Below are 20,645 nucleotides of genomic sequence, written 5' to 3' on the forward strand. Positions count from 1 at the left end.
CATATGCCCAAATGATCTCGCCACATACTGAAATTGTCGGCTTTCGGCTCGTTATAGCATCGTGGCCTGCATACTTACGGCGCCTGCCGTGGGAGGCCGCCACGATGCCGCTCGCGCGCTCTTGATCTCACGGATGGTTAACCGCGCGATCGGAGAAAACAAAAAAAAAAGTGCTCAAGGTGATTATCCCCCAGCGTGGGTGTGCGCCACAGATTCAAAAAAGTTGACCTTATGCGTGCGCGGCGCAATTTCTTTCCCTCGGACCATTCCTCCCTGCTTAGCTCCCAGTGCGTTCGTCGGGACGAGAGAAGATAGCAATCACAGCGCGTGACAGATGTGCAACTTCGATCGTACTTGACGGAATAAAAAATAAATTTGTGGTACTCGATTCGTGAGGTAAACAGACGCCTTTAGTGAAGCCATTCGACGTTTATATGCTCGGAAGAGTGTTGCATGGCCCCTTTAGAAGATAACGAAGCAAAACTGTCGCCGTAAAGCTTCGCCTCACTGCGCCGAATAATTCTTGAAAGACCGATTGGTATGCTCGGATTGCCAGTCAATACATCCACCCTATTATCGTTTGGAGCCAGTCGGTTTGGTGTGGGCCGCAGTGCTATTATGTCAGCGCTACATAAATTCACTCAGGCAACCGGAAGGATACGCTGCTAGTGGTACTGCCAGATATATCAAATTCTTTCTCCTTCTTCCTCATTCTTGTTAATTTGTTTTATATATTCTGGTTTATCGCATTCTTCTGCAATTTTTCACATTTTTTTCAAAGGAACATTATTATTGTTCCTATCTAGTTTCTGTTTATTTTTTTTAGCAAGAGTTGTAAAAAAAATGATCTATTATGAGGTACAGTGTGGCCAATCCCCCATGTGGGTATGAGCCAAGATCTCCTAGGAGACAAGACAAGACAAGTTTATTTTGTACACTCTTCCCGCCCGGTTCTAGGCCCTTAACCAACTGCGGATAAGCGTAATAAGAAAGAGTACACTATCATCATCATTGTTGGCATTCTTCGAAGCCGCGTTGGCGGTTGAAGAATGTCCACGAGCAGGTCATCGAGTGCGCATAGTGACGCGGGTAGCACCAAGTCGTCGCGCGCGCTGTCGGGAGCCGAGGACGACGAACGCCCCGACCGGCAGCCGGCAGCTGCCGGGGGACCGAGGCCACAACAGTTGCCCGATGCCGTGCGGGTGCAGACCCCCTACGTCTACATGATATGCGGCGCCCTGCTGGCCATGGTGGTGACGGGATTCGTAGGGTCTCTGGTCACACTGATCGCCCTGCCGGGCTGCCTTCGCGGACAGGAGGACGTTTCTCCGTGCGCCCCCCAATCTACGATGCCCCGACCTACCAAGTCCCAACCTACGAAGCCCCCCCAGACACCCGTCACGCCGCCTACCCCTTCAACTCCTGCAGTTACTGCCGCTCCTTCGGCCGCCAACCCTTCGGCCCCCGTTGAGCCCGTTGTACCCTCCGCTCCAACTGTACCGGTTGTGCCAGTTGTACCGGTAGTTCCAGGCCTTGGTAAGGACACTGATGCCTGTTGAAATAAGAGGCACTGGCGTAGACAGGAAAGGGGTTCATGGGGGGGGGGGGGTTCAACCTTTCCCCACCAGGAATATTTCATGCATATCAAAATGCCAGAGGGGGGGGGGGGGGCAGCCAGATTTTTTTTTTCGGCGCGGGAAGGGAGGTTCAATCATACTTCATGTATGTTCTTGCGTTAATTTGTGTGCGTGTATGTACGCACATTTTAAATTGGGAAAGTTAGACGGACCTACACCACAGTGATGCACGCACACACACAAACAACGCAAAAATATGCGGAAGTAGTTGTTGACCCCCCCCCCCCCTTTCTACACTGCAAGAAAATTTCCTGGCTTCACTCTTGATACAGGGTATACAGTAAAATCTTGTTGGTAGAATGACCCACCGTGTCGGTCCATGGTTATGGTGATCGAGGGCTGACCCGTAGGCTGCAAGGTCGAAAACCATTTAGATAGAGACGAAATGCTAGTACTGTGCGATGTTAGTGCACATTAAAGAACCAGGTTCTACACCGCATGAGGCGCCAGCTTCTGTTTTTTTGCTTTCTTTTTTTTTACATGTCGCAGTGGATCCACCCGTGAAGGTGTTCACGCAGGGCAAACTCTTCTACCGTGCGGCTTACGTGGACGATAGTCGCGGACACCTTTTCGTCGGAGCCAAGTGTGTGGATAACCTTCTGCATCACGATAAATTTATGTGAAACTTACGTACAAAACCTCTGTTATACTATACGTGACGATCTTCGTTCGCAGGGAGAAGCTCTTCAAACTACCACTTGACGACATAACCAGCCCGGACCTCAAGGTAGCTGCAGAAGCACCACGCACGCAAAAGTAGCAGCTTCATAACCCCGTAAAATAGTCACGTGATTTGTGAAAGAACTCACGCAGCCAGTCTGATTTTATCATTGTTTCATCGTCTGTAAGGGTTTCCACAAAAAGTGTTTGTAGCGTACTGGTGTTCCGCTCTTGACGTCGGAACGTGTGCCGTGCATAATTTAGTGCAACGCTTCAAGCTTACAGCTTCAGTGAGTATGCCTATATTCGTAAGGTATTTTGACTCGCTGTAAGTAAACTTTATGTGGGACAAAACAATAGTAGCTGCCATTTGTAATCAACAACATCCACCGTAATCGTTCAAATGCTGAATTCGGCAGATATCTGTCTCATGAAAAAGTAGTACATCTAAAGCACACATACGCATTAAATGTTAGACCACACCGTAGCCGGCGGTTTCATAAAGTTCTTTCAACACCATCATAATTTATTATTTCGAACACTCATAAAGAAAAACGCCGTCTTAGACGCCTTTTGCTGATGCATTATACGACAGGAAAGCGCTTACTTTCGCGACAAATGACAATCCTCAGGCGGCTAATTAAAAGATTTCTTAACATGTTCTGCACGTTATGGCACATGACACAATGTAAAAATTGAAACTGAGCCAAACAGGAATTTAAGCTCACAGGAAGTTAATGTAATATCAATTTCCTGGCAAAACTATAGTCTTTGCCTTCACGTCATGCTAACCAACTTATACAAATAACTGAAGTGACGCCTCATGGTGTAAATTATATGTCAGCCTCCAATATCTAAGGGCTGTTGTATGTTAGCACATGTTTATTTCAATCTTTATTTTGAGCACCTTACATATTGGTGCCAATGTTGCGATACATAGCTATTATTAAACTTCTGTGTCTATAATAGGAATAATAGCTATGCTACTATATATTTTTTTAATTATAATGAAATATGGTTTCAGTACTGCCGTTTAATTACGCGATTGCGACATGTGCTATGCTGTGAACAATTCTATGTGATTATTTAGTAAACTGTACTCATTATGAGATTTTTCGTTAATGTGCACGATGATCTTACATGAAATTAATTTATTCTCGGCTTAAAGGTTTGAATGAAATGATATCTGTGCAGGAGCTTGACCTGCCGGCTCCGATCTCTAACGTGAACAAATGCAGCATCTACAGAAGCCAACATCAAGTACGTGACGTACAATTCCGATTGGTTTGTAGACTCAGCGTCAGGCGTTATCTGACTAAGACTACATAGCAACAAGCGTTCCGTATAATTTCCAAGCGCCCAGTTAAGGGCGACATGCCTCACACGTACGGTGAGCGTGACTTTGTGTCAATATGCGAAGCGAGCTTCGGACGGTGGCAAACCGAACGACCGGCCCCTTTAAACTGACCGATTGCAGCTGGGCAAAGACGTGGACTGCCGCAACCATATCCGCGTGGTGCAGCCGATACGGGACGGAAGCACGCTCTACATCTGTGGCACCAACTCCAGAGCGCCCACGGATTGGCAAATACAGGTGTGTCCTCATGTACACTTGTGTCTGTGCCTGGCCGTCCACCATAGGCGGGCATGTTGGGGGGGGGGGCGCACCGTAATCATGTAATGGTGGGTGGCAATACCACCCCGTACATCTACCCGTGTCGGATGTTTCGCGTCGTTCTTTAATGCACGGGGTATTGCTACGCATGTTTTTTGACGATCATTGAATGGCGATTAAGGAACCCTGAGCTTGCGTTCAAGAAACTATTTCTTCCCAACTTCCAAGGCGAAAGCCTCTAATGTCTCATATTCGCGTCCATCCACCTGCGTCCGCGCCCTGGAACGGTGCCAACTGTGGCCTCTCTCCCTCAGACTCTCTCAGCAATGACACAACGGCGCATAACAACGGCAGCGCCGCCACAGCTGTGGCCTCTACCCCTTACACTGTCTCGTCAATCACGCGATTGCTGAGAGTACAAAAAACAAGAAGAAAACAAAACAACAACAAAATCGACATGGCATAGTCACTCGTATGGCTACAGTCTTTCGCCGAACACACATTGGAGTTTACAAAGTGTCCAAGGTTAACCCTAAAAGCCGTGGACCAATGGTAGGCATTTGTGAGAAGCACGTCATCGCTCAAATTTCATATTTTTATCATTCATCGCGAAACTCGTTTTACATATCGACCAAATAAAGCTTGCTCTCCTCCCCACTACTGGTTCAAGATGTTTCCATCGCAGATTGAATACAGCAATAAGTCATCATAACACAAACATTTCGACAAGAAAAACTTGTTTTCCTGCTGTCAAAAAGTGGTTGCGAGCTTTTGCTTCCCATGTTTACTTGTGGTCGATGGTATGAGTTTGGTTTACGCCAAAAATCGTTGTATTTAGTATATTGCCACCTTTCTCAAGTTTTGTTATCAGCCCATTAGATTTGTAAGTGCTGCCTTGTGCGAACCGCAATGATTGACTCAGTACCCTCGAGATAACCTGAGAACCTTTTGATGCGATTGCGCACAACGCGAACATTACATATTCTTTGTGGAACTTCCGCGGCCGCTATAGCGATAATGCTGGTATATTCGACGGTACATGTATAAATGCCGACACGCTTCACTGATTGTCAGATTATCGACGACCGACGCACTGTGCGCTGGTATCAGTGACCAGCGTGCATTGCTTGCTGTAACCTGACTTCCAGTTTCGCGACCACTAGTTCGGCCAAATAAAATTTTACCTTGAATACAATACTGCTATCTTAATCCACATCGCGACCACGGGACAATATAAACAGATTATACTTATGCCATGCGTGGTACAAATAGATCTATATCTATGTCTCCGTCAGCTATAGTGATAGTTTTGGCAGTCAGATTTCGTGCAAAGGCAGTGTCGGGCTCTAACGTGGTCAGCCTGACAACTAGGCTGTGCATAACTCCAGATACACCACTTCAGAGCCCGAAACTGCCTCAAGGTTTCGACCCGCTGAGCCGGCTGCTCGCGTGCTCTACAAAGACGTGTCCGCACTTGTGCGGCAATGGTTCGGTCAGCTCTTCGGTGTTTGTGCTTGCGCAAACATGCTGTTTTGTCGGACACCGCAGGCTGCAGACCTCACTCTGGTACCGGCGGCCAATCAGGTACCCATGGTGGGAACCAATGAGTCGGAAAAGGCGGAAGGTCGATGCCCCTACTACGTCTACCAGAGCTCTGAATCACTGTGGCTGGGTAAGTGCGCATGCTCCAGTTGTTTAATGGCACCTCCTATTGCCTTTTTTTTCATTTGCCCCGCAGCGGTGACTAAAAAAGTCGTTGTGCTGCATTACAAAAGTGTAGGTTTCGTAGATGCCGCTTTGCAGGCTACTTGCGTGAGACTAGCCTCTGACCCGCCGTGGTGGTCTACTGGTTGTGGCACTCGACTGTTGGTCGGGGGATTGAATCCCGGCCGTGGCGGCTGCATTTCTATAAAGGCCAAATAATAGAGACCCGTGTACATAAATTTAGTACACGTTAAAACACTACGAGGTGTCGAAACTTCCGGAGCCCTCTACTACACCACCCCTCATATTCATATCGTGATTATTGATTTGTGGGGTTTAATGTCCAAAAAACCACCATATGATTATGAGACGTTGTAGTGGAGGGCTCGGGAAATTTTGACCACCTGGGGTTCTTTAACGTGCACCCAAATCTGAGTACACGGGCCTACAACATTTCCGCCTCCATCGGAAATGCAGCCGCCACAGCCGGGATTTGATCCTGCGACCTGCGGGTCAGCAGCCGAGTACCTTAGCCACTAGACCACCGTGGCGGGGCATATTCATATCGTGAACTTGTGTTACAAAGCCCTCAAAATTATTACTGTTAGACATCTGACGCACAGTGAATAGAGAACTGCACAAATCCTTCTATAAAGGGCTGAAAAGTTAAATCTTTGCATTTGTCTGCTGTTTACTCAATGGTCATAGTCACGCTTAATTCACTGTTACCAGATCTACATCCCTAAGTGTAAGTTTATCTCTATAGAAAATCTTAGATACAAGTCGAGAAGGTTTATGAAAACTCCTGTACCAAGAAAGCTTTACATCCTATACTCTCGCAAATACATGCCGATTTGCTTTTCTGCAATATTTTCCCACTTAGTTGATAGTTACAAGGAGATGGTTTATTCTTCAGATGACGTTTATGCGCGCAGACGACGCGCCGTCGAATGGCAGTTCGAGCGTGGTGGCGCTGACCACGTTGTCGACAGGCGTGCACGGCTTATTCCGGTACGGCGTCTCGAACCCGCGCGGCCTCCGACTGCGCTCCGCCGACTCCAGAGCCGTTCAGAGTAAGACTGCCTGCTCTTCTGCGCGGACATGTACACTGACGATCAATATCAGTTGCAGCACGATGTCTGAACTCGAAATGGCACCAGTGCTGCATGGCACCCAAAGAGAAAAAAAAAAAACGATGAATTAAACTATCTCAATTGTTTGTATTTTCTGAACCAATTTAACTTTGGCGGTTTTATCGTTCAGGTTTGGGGTCACTTTAAAAGACACTAAAATCAAACATTTAGTCGACGTTGATTGCTGAAATAGCGTTCCAGAAACCTCGTAGTGCAAGTTTTGTGGTAAGGAAGTGCTTATTTTGAAATAAAATTACATTTTAACGGTCCGCATCGCGTTAGCGCACTTTAAGTCCTCAGCCTCAACGTGGCCGTCTCACGACACGGTTGCTGTGCACAGCGTTGCCCGGCGTTACTGTGCAGCCGCCTACACTAGTAGTGCTAAAGTAGCGGTAGCCACTGCAGCAATAACGGTCATTGGACGATTCACTGCCATGACCTCCGAGATGGCAGGCGTGCTTAATTGAACAGAGTCCCGCTAGATGGCACAACCTGTCCAGTTGCACTACTTGAAAACTGAATATTCTAACTACTCGCGCCATTCTGCACAGTAATATCCGGTGTTTTTTTTCCCGTCAATCAAGCAGAAACGTACAAGCAGCATTTTATTACGTCTCCTAATGTGCGGAAGGTTCTTCATTTAGTGCATCTAGTTCAGTTACTAGTGATTAATTGTAGGCGGTAACTCTGACATCCTCGGTGATCATTTTACGGATATCCTACTCGCGTGGCGCATGCGTTCTCGTTCATTTACCTTAATTTCACGGTAAGTAGGGCACTGATACTGATAATATTGTCGTCTTAGAGGTTGTCATACACTGCACTTTCACTCCGATATAAAATGTTTCTTTAACCACAGCCGGCGTGTTGCAACTCGTATTGAGCGTGACTGTATGTAATGCCGAAGGCCTTAGATGCCTCAGCAGCGCCGCCGTGGTGGTCTAGTGGTTATGGCGCTCCATTTGCTAATTCGAAGGTCGCGTGGTCAAATCCCGGCTGCGGCAGCTGCATTTTAGATGGAGGTGAAAATGTTTGAGGCCCGTGTGTTTAGATTTAGGTGCATGTTAAAGAACTCCAGGTAGTCGAAATTTCCGGAGCCCTCCAATACGGCGTCTCTCATAACAGTATCGTGGTTTTGGGTGGTTAAATTCTAGATCATTATCAAATTGGAACATTGATCGCCAGCTTCGGCATCTTGAACAATACTGGTGCCAAAAATAATGACGACGTCATGACATCACTGATCGCCAAAATTTGTGACGTCATCATGACGTCACCTATCGTGATTTCATATCGTCACGTGCTTGGGACGTTGACGAAGGCAGCATTCTGCATCTCCGAGATGAAAATGTGTTTTTGGTCGTGGCCGTAAAGGGGATGTCAAATTACCTCGATAGACACTGGCACTAATAGCGGCGAACAGAGCGTCGGCCATCGACCAACTGATCATCGTTGAGGCGCGCCATTCTTTTTTACATCACGCGTCGAACTTTTCACCTTTATCACTGCTGCTTCCACAAGTTCTGGAATAGGCTTGAGCCACGAAGTCGTGCGTGGAATCCTAACAGAACGATCTAATACAGCACGCAAGCTTCTCGAACACTGCAGGCGTGGTTTGCGTTGAACACTATACTTCCAGTTTTTGCAGGAATTAACCGAATTCAGCAGAAGTGATACACGTAACACGCGTGGCAATGTTCACGTGACGTCGCCGCTTTACACACATGCTTGGTGTTTTTCGCAAGTCCATTAGTCGCATCGAGCCGAGTTTGTGCCTATGCTGCCTTTGACGTGCCGCTTGAAAATTACATAAAAAATATTCTGATTCTTTACTTGACACATTTAGAACTGGAAAGTGAGACTTCTGATGAAATCACAGATGCTTCTGAACATCCCGATTTGTCGGCAGATTCATAACAAAAACTTTCCATTCAATGTGAGGTGGAGGAGGAAAAGACGAGGCTGAGAAAAGGAAAACACTCAACTTCTGCAGTTCTAGATAGGAGCACGGCTCGGCGCCTTCAATTTTATGTAAAAATATTCTACGTGAACTTTTTTTTTCTCTCTCTCTTTATTGCATCTCTTGCAGGTGCGCTTGATAATAAATGTTCTTTTTGTTGTATATTCCTCAGCACACTCGAGTTCTATAGCCTCTCTGGTTTATGTAAGTTTTGTACTGATACAACAACAACTACAACTACTACTGCTACTACAACTGCTACTACTACTTAATTGTAAAATGTTTTAGCCAGATATGGTCGACTAGTCCATCGCTATGCCCGGTGGTATTAAGTGTAGTGTGGCGACTAATGGACGCTAGATTCTTGTAGGGCATGCTGGAAACGTCTAGCTTGAGCATCGTTCTTACTTATTCAGCCAACGTTTACAGAAGCCCTGCAAATATTTCTCAGTATGATCCCAAAACACTGCCGATCAGTAGGCATGACTCCCGAGAACACGTAAGCTGAACTTTACAGTGGAGCACGCGGACTGAATTTATAATTAATTCTCATTTAGATTGAAATTGATCTTTCCTCTCTCTGGGGCAAATAACGGCATATACCCGAAATACTACGCCTTATACCCAAGTACATGGCCATTGACTGATTTCAGCGTTGTGAGCTGCATGGTTACCGTGTTCACCGCAAGATGCCGGCACGTGCCTGCACGATCTTGCTCGAGATAACATTGAAAGTAAGCGGCCCGTTCAAAATTTAAAAAAAAAGTGCATATCGACAGGGCGCGCGCTGATAAAGGAACGCTTTTTTTTTTGCTTCCTTGTCACCCCCGTCTCTGCACAGCTTTCAGCTCACTCTGTGGAAAGAAAGGAGACAAAAAGCGTTTGAAACATGCGACAAGTGACAAAACCCTACTGCCTCCACATAAAGTTGACTGATTCAATTTTTTCCAGAATGTGATTTATAAAGCGTTATGCACAAAAAAGCGAGGCTGTTTCATTATAACTCATTGTTGCAGGGCTCCTTTGACTGGCGCTCTATATCCAATAAAAAAGAAGCGTATCTTGTGAACAATGTCTCTTACGCTCGATAGTAAACAATAAGGGCTCACTTTCCACCCGCTGCATTCGCTGCTCTGTTTTATAGGGATAGCAATTACATGGACACTCGGAGACGCTTTCTGTCGTCGCTGTTGCCTCTGTCAGCATTTTCCGCATAAAGTTCAAATTGAAAACATGGCACCATGCATAATGTCTTCTGCCCGCGAGTAAAAACTCCCTTGAGCTGGCGACTAACGTGGCTGAAACTGAGGCGAAACGAGCCGGCCATCTCTGTCCCACGCAGGGCCAATGCGATAACATTATCACACGTGCAAGGTCTGCCGTGGATTTCTTCTCAAGCAAAGAGGAAACGCCCCGCACGTCTTTCATTAGTAGCCCGAAGGAATGGCAGAGGAGAGGGTGAGGAGTGCGTTGCTCCAAGGAAGTGGCCGACCGCGCGCACTGGGGACGTGCATGGACACCGTTTTCGCGGCCCGGGCCCGATGCTTGCCGGAGGTAGGCCGGCCCGGCCGATGCATAGGCGCGGCGTGTCATAGCCAAGCCCAGCCCGGCTCGATCAAAGACGCAATAAAGCATGTGACTTCATAAATTTTAGCGTGTACATATTGAAAATGATGATGATGATGATGATATGTGGGGCTTAACGTCCCAAAACCACCATATGATTATGAGAGACGCCGTGGTGGAGGGCTCCGGAAATTTCGACCACCTGGGGTTCTTTAACGTGCACTTAAATCTGAGCACACGGGCCTACAACATTTCCGCCTCCATCGGAAATGCAGCCGCCGCAGCCGGGATTTGATCCCGCGACCTGCGGGTCAGCGGCCAAGTACTTTAGCCACTAGACCACTGCGGCGGGGCATATTTAAAATACGTATACGCTAAAAAAAAACATTTACTAAACGTTTCACAGTTCCTTGACTTCTAGTACATACAAGTGCTGTTCCCTCAACCCTTTGTGTGAAAAGTACTGAATTTGAGCTAAATGACCCCTATATGCCCAAACTAAAAAAATGACAAAACAAATATTTCTTTTCCACAAAAAGTGTAGGTTCACCATCAAAAGAAAGAACACAAGTAAGGTACAATTCCGGCACATCATCTATATTTTTAGCTTCATTCAGGCCTTTCACCAGGCCCAAGCCCGGCCCGCGGGCCGGGTCGGGCTTTCGGGCTAATCGGAGCACTTGCACACGTCTAGCACGCTCTGTGTTGACAGACGTCGGAAGACGACTTAGAAACTTGCTGTTTTCTCGACGCTTACTTCTCATTTAGAAAACTGCCAGCCCGAAGACCGCTTCACTTCTCACAGCGACCGTATTTCCTTTAATCAGCGTATTGTTGATATTCGCGAGATCGAATCCAAAATGAGTTAGCTGGTAGTCTTACTTCATATAACATGGTAATATTTGCTATGACATTTATTGCTGTGCCCTTAAGCGCAACTGATGTTTGTCTTCTTACAATGAATGTTTCCCTCGTAGAACCCGTCCTGGTAGGTGCTTTCTCCACGGCCGAGCACGCCTACTTCGTATTTCGCGAGGAAGGCGTGGAACGCAAAGCGTGCGGATCCAGGAAGCTTTCGACGGTGGCACGCGTCTGCAAGGTTCGAGCATTCTTCAAATGCATGGTCATGTTGCTCGCGGTGCCCCCATCTCACTAGTTTGGAAGTAATATTCAAAGGGCCATCACTTCTTCTCTAATCCCCCGCAGTGGCTCGTTGCCTGCGATCTCCAGCTGCTGTGAGCGTGAGGTCGGTTTCCAGTGGTGGAACTTAAACGAAGGCCGAATGCAAGAATTCAAACATGTTCAAGAAAATTACCCATTCGATAACTACTGTGCATCTCGCTTCATTCTGCTTGAGGAATTTGCATCGCGGTTAGGGCTAGGTCCAAATAGAACCCGTATTTAACCGATTACGATCGCCAACCAGCGGTAGTCTGAGATAGACGCAAACGCCCCGCCGTTATATACACTTACAATGCATCCTTCTCGTTATGTCTCGGGGGCGTCCACTGGAGAAAGCCAACCAGGTGTAAAAATTTAATCCGACATTAGTATCCTTTGGATGTCCCATGGACATCTGCTTAGAAGGTGGACGTTCGGACTTTATCCGGATATCCGAGAGAGTTTCAATGCCCATTGGGGTACCGACCTTAAATTAAGCCTATCATAACCTCTCTGCATTCGGTGTCATACACGTCGACAGAGGCAGCAAGAATTACGACAATAACGAGTTGTAGTGCCGGGACCCAAAAGTGGCTTGCGTTCATTTGCGTTCTTCTTGGGTGCGACTGGAAGAGCAAATGAATGCTAGAGCGTGCGGACGCATTTAGATTGGGCTGCCCGCACTGAAACTCCCCAATGGAGAATTTTAGCCGTTTACCCCTAGCCGTTGCTTCCGCGCAATTGTGCTTTCCCCTCTTTCTCACGTTCGCCAGCCCTTCCCGAGAAATGTACAAAATAACGCAAAGGCTTGAATGCAAGCCACTCGCGTGCGCCAAGGTCTTGCGTTCTTTCGGCTAGAGGCTCCGGACACTGAAGCTTTCTATTTGTGGGCTCAGAGCGTACACGAGTATACTATAGTCCTGTGAGGTCGTGACTAATGAGTGAAGTAAGCTTCTCCTACACAACGTCTTTTATGTGAAAGAGCCAGCTTTACAGTACGCCAAGACAGCTTTTGATGCGCGTCGAAAGTATGGCACGTAGAATGTCGCTAAAAAAAAAAAAAGCTTAAAGTACCAAGCTATTTAATTAGACGTGAGAGCTGACTATACATAAGCAGTCATGAACAGTTGTGTTCAGTGGTACAACGTCCTTTTCGCATACTATGTGCAGTTAAGATAGCGTGATATGCCACACTGTATTGGTAGTTGATCTTCGCTATCACTTTAAAAAAATGCTAAGTAGTCCACCGCGGTGATGTAGCTGTTAAGGTGCTCGGCTGCTGGTCCGAAGGTCGTGGGTTCGATTCCGGCAGCGGCGGTTGCATTTCGGGGAAGATGAAATGCTAGAGGCCTGTGTATTGTGCGATGTCAGAGCATGTTCAGTGGGCCCTGCAACTCTTTTTGAGCATGGTCAGAAAATGCTGTCGATTGGTAGTAGAGTCTCCCGACAACAAGTGAGCCAAATATTATAGCACATAACGTGGCCTATAATTCACAATAAATTATCAAAGTTAGTTAAAATTGCATTCTCTTCTCTCGACTAATCACGTTATAAGCCCAAAAATCACACGTCAACGACCCGTCTATCAGCCATTGGCTGATTTGAACATGGCGTGCTAGCTCGTTACAGAGATTGCCGTGGCCGCTACTTGTCCACGCGTGCGCGTGCGATTACACTGAGAAAGCCACGCATTCAAAGAAAAGAAGGAAGTGCTCAAGGTCACGAGGTGCGGTAGTTTCTCTGCAAGTGACACCCTCCCTGCTTATCTTCCAGCGCTTTTGTCGGGACGAGAGAACAGAGAATGCAATTGCAGCATGCGACAAACCTTTGTAACTTCATTCGCACTGGACATATTTTTAAAAATTTTGCGGCATTGAATTCGTGAGCCGATGAGCTCTTCTAGTGAATTCATTCCATGGTTAGATGAAACAGTGTTTAGGGGCCCTGTAACACTTTTTGAGCGTGGTCAGAAAACGCTGCTTATCGGTAGTCGAAGCTCCTGAGAACGCGCGAGCCGAATATTATAGCGCTGCACGCGGCCTGCGATTCCCATTAGGTTATAAAATTCAGCTAGAAATTGCTCAAAAAATGGCGGAGGAAGCTCAAAAGTCACTCGTAAAAGGCCATCTATCAGCCATTGGCTGATTCCATCATGGTGCACTCGGTCATTACAGGGATCGACGCGGGAGGCCCTGACTTGTCCACACGTGCGCGTGCGATCACAATGAAGAAGCAGAATACTCGAAGGAATAAAAAAAGAAAAAAAAGTTCTCAAGGTTGCGAGTCGCGCATGACGTATTTTTTTTTTGCCCGCGCCCCACCCCTCCCCCTTTTTTAAGAGAGAACGCGAATGAAGCGTGCGACAAATCTGGAAATCTGCTCGTTATAGAGGGATTCTTGAAACATTTACGGCGTTGGATTCGTGAGGCAATAAACTCTTTCAGTGAATACATTCCATGGTTACTTGAAAAAGTGTTTCAGGGCCCCTTTGAAGAACACCAGATGGTCTGAATTTATGGAGCCCTCCACTACGGCGCCTCTCATAACTATATCGTCGTGGTTTTGGGACGTGAAACCCAAGTTAATATTATTATTATTATTACTTTCAAAAAGTTAAAAAGAAGGCGTTAAGTAATGCTAGCCGCCTGCGGCGTCGCTCTTGGTATTTATTTGCAATTAAGCCGAGGCATAGCCAAGAAAGAGTTCAACCCCCCTTCCCCCCCCCAAATTTCAATTTTGTTTGGGTATTTGTACACGCACGCATACAAACGCACACTTGAACATACATAAAGTATACTTACTCCTCTCTCTCCCCTAAAAAAACATACTGGCTAAGCCCCTCCTATTGTGGAACCATAGAGCGTATAGTTGTCGCAGTTGCCAAGTTTCTTATCCAGCTGACATCCCAACGTCTGCTCATTATACTACCCGCATTCAACAAATAATACTCGAGTATCTTCAAACATATGCAAAAATTTTACTAAATGTGTGGGCTTTCGAATAAATAAAGCTACATAAACAACTTACGAAACACTGTATACACGAAAGGTGTGTGCTAAGGAGCATCTTTCATTTTTCATGTTGTTTACTTTCAACAAGCAATTTCTGAGTTTACTGCTGTTATTTTTTTAACAGAACGAGATTGGCGACAGCGCACAGAATGCCGAACCCTGGACGTCGCTCATGAAAGTTCGCTTGCGATGCATCGACAACGCTTCAGCCAATTTCAGCTTCGACGAAATACGTGAGTACCGTATAGCTGTGCGCGGCGCTTGTACGCCAACCAAGGCGAAACATTCGTAGCGTGTACTTAGATAAACTGAATGCGAGTTCACTGGTTCTGTTACCTATCTCTGAGATCTGTGGAAGAAGAATCTTCGAGTCGGAACTCCAATTAGAACACACGCACGTAAGAGAACATGCACACCAGCGAGGTTTTTTGACGCGCGCACAGAAACGCTTCCATCACGCTTCATGGAGCAGATGCTCACGACTCTCAGCCATATGCGTGCGTAGGGAGGGGGGAGGAGGCAGGGGGAGGGAAGTGAGCCTCGTACATTGGCATAATAGGAAGGTGAAGGCCGTGACGAACTTTCGCCCTCTCCCCCCTCCCTGAAGAAGAACCCTGTTCACGCCTATGCTCGCGGCAGTTCATAGGGTATTATGAAAGTACACAGGGAGCTCTCATTCAAATGAAACACGCGCACACGCACATACATGCACACGAGAGACAGAGAGACCGGTGTTGTGCTCTGCGGTGCTTACGTTAACGCGACGCTAAACAATGAGGCAGCCGTGTCCAAATGACTCCGGGTCACGCTCCGGGTGTGGCTAAATTAATGACACACACGTACGATCGGACAGTTTACTTCTGATTTGTAAATTTTTCACCGTTTCCGCAGACGCTTCCTACTGGGTTCCCGATCTCGACAGCGGCGTGCTCTTTGGCGCCTTCGTCTCCGTCGCGTAAGTAATACCACAGTTTAAACTTGCGTATGATCGCTGAACCAATCGATTAAATTTGCTAACATAAGTGGTTATGACGTTCCGACATAACATTTTCTATGTAAGGTCTATTGAAGGGGTACTGACGCAACTGAGTGTGATTAACATTGCACGCAGTGCCTTGCGGCAGCGAACGTGTAGTGACATAAGAGTGCTGTTCCTTGGGCGAGTTATATTAAGCTATAGTAGTGACAAAGTGTGTTCCTTGGGCGAGTCATGTTAGGCTATAGTAGTGACGAAGTGTGTTCCTTGGGCGAGTTACGTTAGGCTATAGTAGTGACGAAGTGTGTTCCTTGGGTGAGTCATATTAAGCTATAGTAGTGACAAAGTGTGTTCCTTGGGCGAGTTATGTTAGGCTATAGTAGTGACGAAGTGTGTTCCTTGGGTGAGTTATATTAAGCTATAGTAGTGAGAAAGTGGCATGTTTGTGTGTCAGGCGTACGTGGGACGGCGTCGCGCACTACGACTCCGCCGTGTGCGCCTTCTCGCTTCAAGACATCGAGCGAGAGTTGGCGAACAGCACCTTCTACGAGCTGACACAAGGGGGTATGTACACTCTGAGCCAACCGTTACCCTTGAGCCAAGTTCTGTCGCCGCGTCCGGGGGTCACCTGTCCGCCGGGTCCCCGCACCATCAGCACTGCCGACACAGTCTTCTGGGTCACACACCCGCTGGTCACGCAGACGCCCAAGCAGCGCCACAAGCGGCTCTTCTACGCGCACTCGGGCGTCGCCTTTCGAAGCCTGGTCGCCTTTGTGCTCAACGAAACGTGGGGAGCTTGGGTCGTCTGCTACGCGGCCACCGGTTCGTATTTTTTATCAGGATATATATATATATATATATATATATATATATATATATATATATATATATATATATATATATATATATATATATATATATATATATATATATATATATATATATATATATATATATATATGGACCACAAGGAAAAAGAGCTGTGAAGAGATAAATGCCCCCTCCCTATGCATATGTGCATTATTCGAAGTGCCATTTTCCTTCATTACTTTTACTTAGGATACCAACTACCCTCTCTTGCTTTCTGCTTCCTGTAATGCTATGCCTATTATGCCTATATATAGGCATTTTTTCTTGCAGTGCTCATTGTGCGGTAGTGTCACTAGATTAATTTTCCAGAGCAAGGTGCTTTACTGAAGCTGGCCGAAGAAATCGCCGCCGTGGGTCAAGTGCCACCTCCTGCGCGTTTGGTGGACGCGTTCATGGTCACTGCGGATCCCGTTCGGAAAATGCGGGTTTCCCCGAAGGTATCTATAGATGGATCGGATTGTTGTAATCTTTACTCTGTCTTTCGATGTCGTGATTTCGCTAGTGGGAAGCATAGGTCGGCAAAAAAAAAAAAAAAATTGAGCTCTCTCAGACACCCTCACGAAGCATACCTCGCCCTTAGGGCTCAATCAGACTCGCACTCCTCAGAGTTTTCCTCAAACGCACTGACTCAAACTCCGACTAATCAAAACATTACTCACTCGGACTCACTCAGAATCAGACTCACGGCTTGATCTGATTATAGGTGAGTCGACTCATGAGTGCGTTTGCAGACCTGCAAGCCGGGAAGTCAATCAAACATTTTGTCAATCAATCAATCAAACATTTTGTCAATCAATCAATCAATCATTTTGTCAATCAATCAATCAATCATTTTTGTCAATCAATCAATCAATCATTTTGTCAATCAATCAATCAATCATTTTGTCAATCAATCAATCAATCATTACGTCAATCAATCAATCAATCATTACGTCAATCAATCAATCAAACACTTTGTCAATCAATCAATCAATCATTACGTCAATCAATCAATCATTACGTCAATCAATCAATCAATCATTACGTCAATCAATCATTACGTCAATCAATCAATCAATCAATCAATCGCTACTCCACTCGATTTCCAGCACCGGAGCCTGTACATATTCACGGACGTGGACGTGCGTCAGTATTCTACGGACGCCTGCGAGGGACGGCACTTGGACTGTCCGTCGTGCATCCTCGATCCTTTCTGCGGGTGGGACGGCAGCAAGTGCCTTCCTCACACTGTAGGGTGAGTCATATTTCTCGTGATATTCATATTGAGTAAAGTTTTCAAGTGATGCCTTATTTTATAATATACAATGTCTCGTTTAACATGTTTGCGAACTAGCCAGTGGTCTTCATGATCCAGGTCTAGTCTTTATTTAAATACTTTTTTGAGGAAGCTTGTAAAGCTTTCGAACAAGTGACGTATAATATCACGCGGATCTGAGGATAACATTAGGGTACACATTTTGACAGATTGGGACACAAAACAGTTGCAGCACATACAATGTACCAGTGTTTGCCTCCACTTGCTGCTGAAGAAACACGAAGCCGCGTTTAGCGAAAATCATTGAATTAGTTTTGGCTATATGAAGCTTGAACGCACAGGTCTGTTAAATTGTGGCGCACGATAGAATTTGCCGATGCGATCTGTTTATTCCGCTTAAAAAGCTACAGTTTGTGCCCATGAAGGTGCCTTTCGTTATAAAGTTTGAATGACTTGTTTCAAGTCATTTGTTTACTCGATGACGACCAGACCCATGGTGCTGAGTGACTGAGGAGCTGCGCTGCTGAGTTCAAAGACGCGGGTTTTTCATTCCTGGCCACGGCGGTCATAACGCGTGATGCGAGTGAAACGCCATAACTTTTGCCTAGTGTGCACATTTAGGCGCGCTTCAGAGAGTCCAGGTTTGTCAAAAGCCAGGTCGCCCACTACGGCGTGCACTCGTAACCCTGTCGGGGTTTTAGGGTTTCAGCGCTTAAAGCACCAAAACTTGCAGCGTGCGTTAGCGCCACCTTGAACGAGAAGCCGGTGTGCGAGAAGTGACGCATAAAAAGTAAAATAACTGCGTGAAATGCGCACTCACTTCGCATCTGCGGCGTTTACGTGCCTTTGTACTGACTGCACTGTAGAGAGTAATGCGGTAAATGCGTGCTATAAACAACATGTGTTCAAAAACACATGTCCTAGATGGCATGCAAGGTTTTGTTCATCGTCAAAGCATACGAACAGTGGCGGGGAAGAGAAGTATTGGCCAGTAGAGCCCACAAACTCTTGTGACGAAAAAAAAATGATAAAACGGGAAATTTCTGTGTTAGTATACCACTTTATTGGGAGTCAAAACGAGGCATTTTGTACTCTTGAATCGATGGTTTTACTATATGCACTCTAGAAAGGCTGCTCAACTGAGAGATCCGGCCAAATTTCGTGAGCTACTGCAAATTTATATGTTCTCTTGATTTTGTATAAAGATGCTTTATTTTTTTTCATTTTGTATTTTGCTGCATTTGCTTATAGCGTTTGTTCATCTCCCTTTCATTGTACAATTTTCTTAGTTTTCTTCGATATATTTCTTTTTATGCTTTATGTATTGTGATTTTTCTGTAACCCCCCCTACTCAATGCTCCTCTGGGGCCTGTAGGGTAACATGAATAAATAAATAAATAAATAAATAAATAAATAAATAAATAAATAAATAAATAAACTGAAAAATATTGCTTCAAACCTTTTCAGGTCGACGGCCACGACTAGGAGGACATGCTGAAGGCCGGCGTGTACGATTACGACGATCAATGGTTTCGTTTTTGTTGACATTCGCTGTATAATATTAACGCGCGACGATTTGAAGATCGTTACGCGTGTGCATCATTTCGTTTCTTCGGCGCGAAACCGGCCCATGGGAACTTTCTGCGTCGGCTGAAATCGGTGCGCCGCCGTTATATTAATGGCGACGATGTGAACTGCGCGCGTGCATTCGACGAGCGGCGTGCTTCGGACCAACGGCCGTTTTGACGATGCCTGCGCAGCGAGGTGGACATTAAGTCGAAGGAAAACCACTTTGATTTTGCTCGCTTTTGTGGAACGGTTTATATGACGCGTTATTTTAGTATTTGCGTTGTGCGGTCTTCCTCCGCAATGATCAAGTTATTGCGTGCGTTATAAAAATAAAGTTGTGTATCGTACCAGTGTTTTCTTTCCGATTGGTGTTGATTGCTTTCGAAAAAAGAAGAAAGAAAAAAAAATAATAAAAGAGAAAGAAGTAAACTGACAAAACAACGACATAAAGCAATGCAAAACAATAGAGTCAAAGTTTAGTAGTAAAAGTAAAAGAAATCAAAGCAATAAGAAAAGGTAGGTGGTTGGCATTTACAATAAACACTTAAAAAAGAATACACTTTATCGATCCTAAATTCAATGACGGCAAATTCCCCAAACATTGCATTTTTTTGTACTCATCTTGTTCTTTGTAGTCTGGGTACGTATGCCGTCTGGGAAAATGCAGTCATTTTCGCGAATTGGGTGTACTTTGTTGTGGCCAAATTTAATGCAGTAGCGTCAGTTGTGACAACGCATTGTGTTAAGTGAGGACAGGTTCCAAATGATGAAGTATAGAATGCATAAAACTGCAACGTCTGCTAAAATCCTGCCCGATACTGCTGTGCAGCGCAAGTATACGAGGGATCCTCAAGAGAAAATCTGGGCGATAAAGCTCGGAAAGCCTTAATCCACCGATAGCTCGGCATATTCTGTTCGCCTCGGTGGAATAGTGGTTATGATGCTCGGATGCTTAAACAAAGGTTGCGGGTTCGATACCTGTCGCGGCGGTCGCATTTAGGAGGAGGAGGAGGATCGAAAGAAGAAGGACAGGGAGGTTAGCCAGTGGTCGCATTTAGATGAATGCGAAATGGTGAGGACCCGTTCGCTGTGTAATGTCAAGGCACATTAAAGAACACTTGGTGGTTGAAATCCTCCACTACTCATAATCGCATCGTGGTTTTGTCACACGAAACACCAGGTAACATTATTCAGCTTATTACGATTCGGGCACCGATATGCAGGCACAAAAAGAAGGCGCCTTGACACGAGGCTCATGAAGCACAGGTATCATCTAAGAAAGGAAGAGTCGACCTTGCTTGGGGCTCTACGTCCTAAAACCAAGATATGATTACGATAGACGCTGCTGTGGAGGGCTCCAGAAATTTCGACCATCTGGGACTCGTGCACTGACATCGCACAGTACCTGTACCGTTTCACCTCCGTCGAAATGTTTTTGCTTTATACTGAAATTCTATTTAGTGATTTTAAATGCATAACTATATAACTAACTTGATGACCCTGCTGCCCGGCCCTTGGCCGATCCCCC

General features: G+C 45.9%; 1 protein-coding gene across 3 annotated transcripts; it reads left to right on the top strand.

Moving 5' to 3' along the window:
* Window positions 1-1,031: 1,031 nt before the first annotated feature.
* LOC142769687 (semaphorin-2A-like) lies at window positions 1,032-19,442 on the top strand. Of its 3 annotated transcripts, XM_075872654.1 has the most exons (14): window positions 1,032-1,536; window positions 2,127-2,220; window positions 2,313-2,364; window positions 3,492-3,557; window positions 3,775-3,891; window positions 5,461-5,584; window positions 6,533-6,689; window positions 11,253-11,374; window positions 14,572-14,680; window positions 15,339-15,402; window positions 15,878-16,245; window positions 16,603-16,730; window positions 17,382-17,527; window positions 19,016-19,442. In XM_075872654.1, the coding sequence occupies exons 1-14, from the start codon at window positions 1,050-1,052 to the stop codon at window positions 19,031-19,033; spliced, it is 2,052 nt and encodes a 683-aa protein (XP_075728769.1). In that variant the 5' UTR covers window positions 1,032-1,049; the 3' UTR covers window positions 19,034-19,442. The 3 variants fall into 3 exon arrangements, with proteins under 3 accessions (XP_075728769.1, XP_075728770.1, XP_075728771.1); XM_075872655.1 differs by lacking the exon at window positions 6,533-6,689; XM_075872656.1 differs by lacking the exons at window positions 6,533-6,689; window positions 15,878-16,245.
* The last annotated feature ends 1,203 nt before the right edge of the window (window positions 19,443-20,645 follow it).

Source organism: Rhipicephalus microplus, chromosome 1 (genome assembly GCF_043290135.1).
Source record: "Rhipicephalus microplus isolate Deutch F79 chromosome 1, USDA_Rmic, whole genome shotgun sequence".
NCBI classification, from domain to species: Eukaryota; Metazoa; Arthropoda; class Arachnida; order Ixodida; family Ixodidae; genus Rhipicephalus; species Rhipicephalus microplus.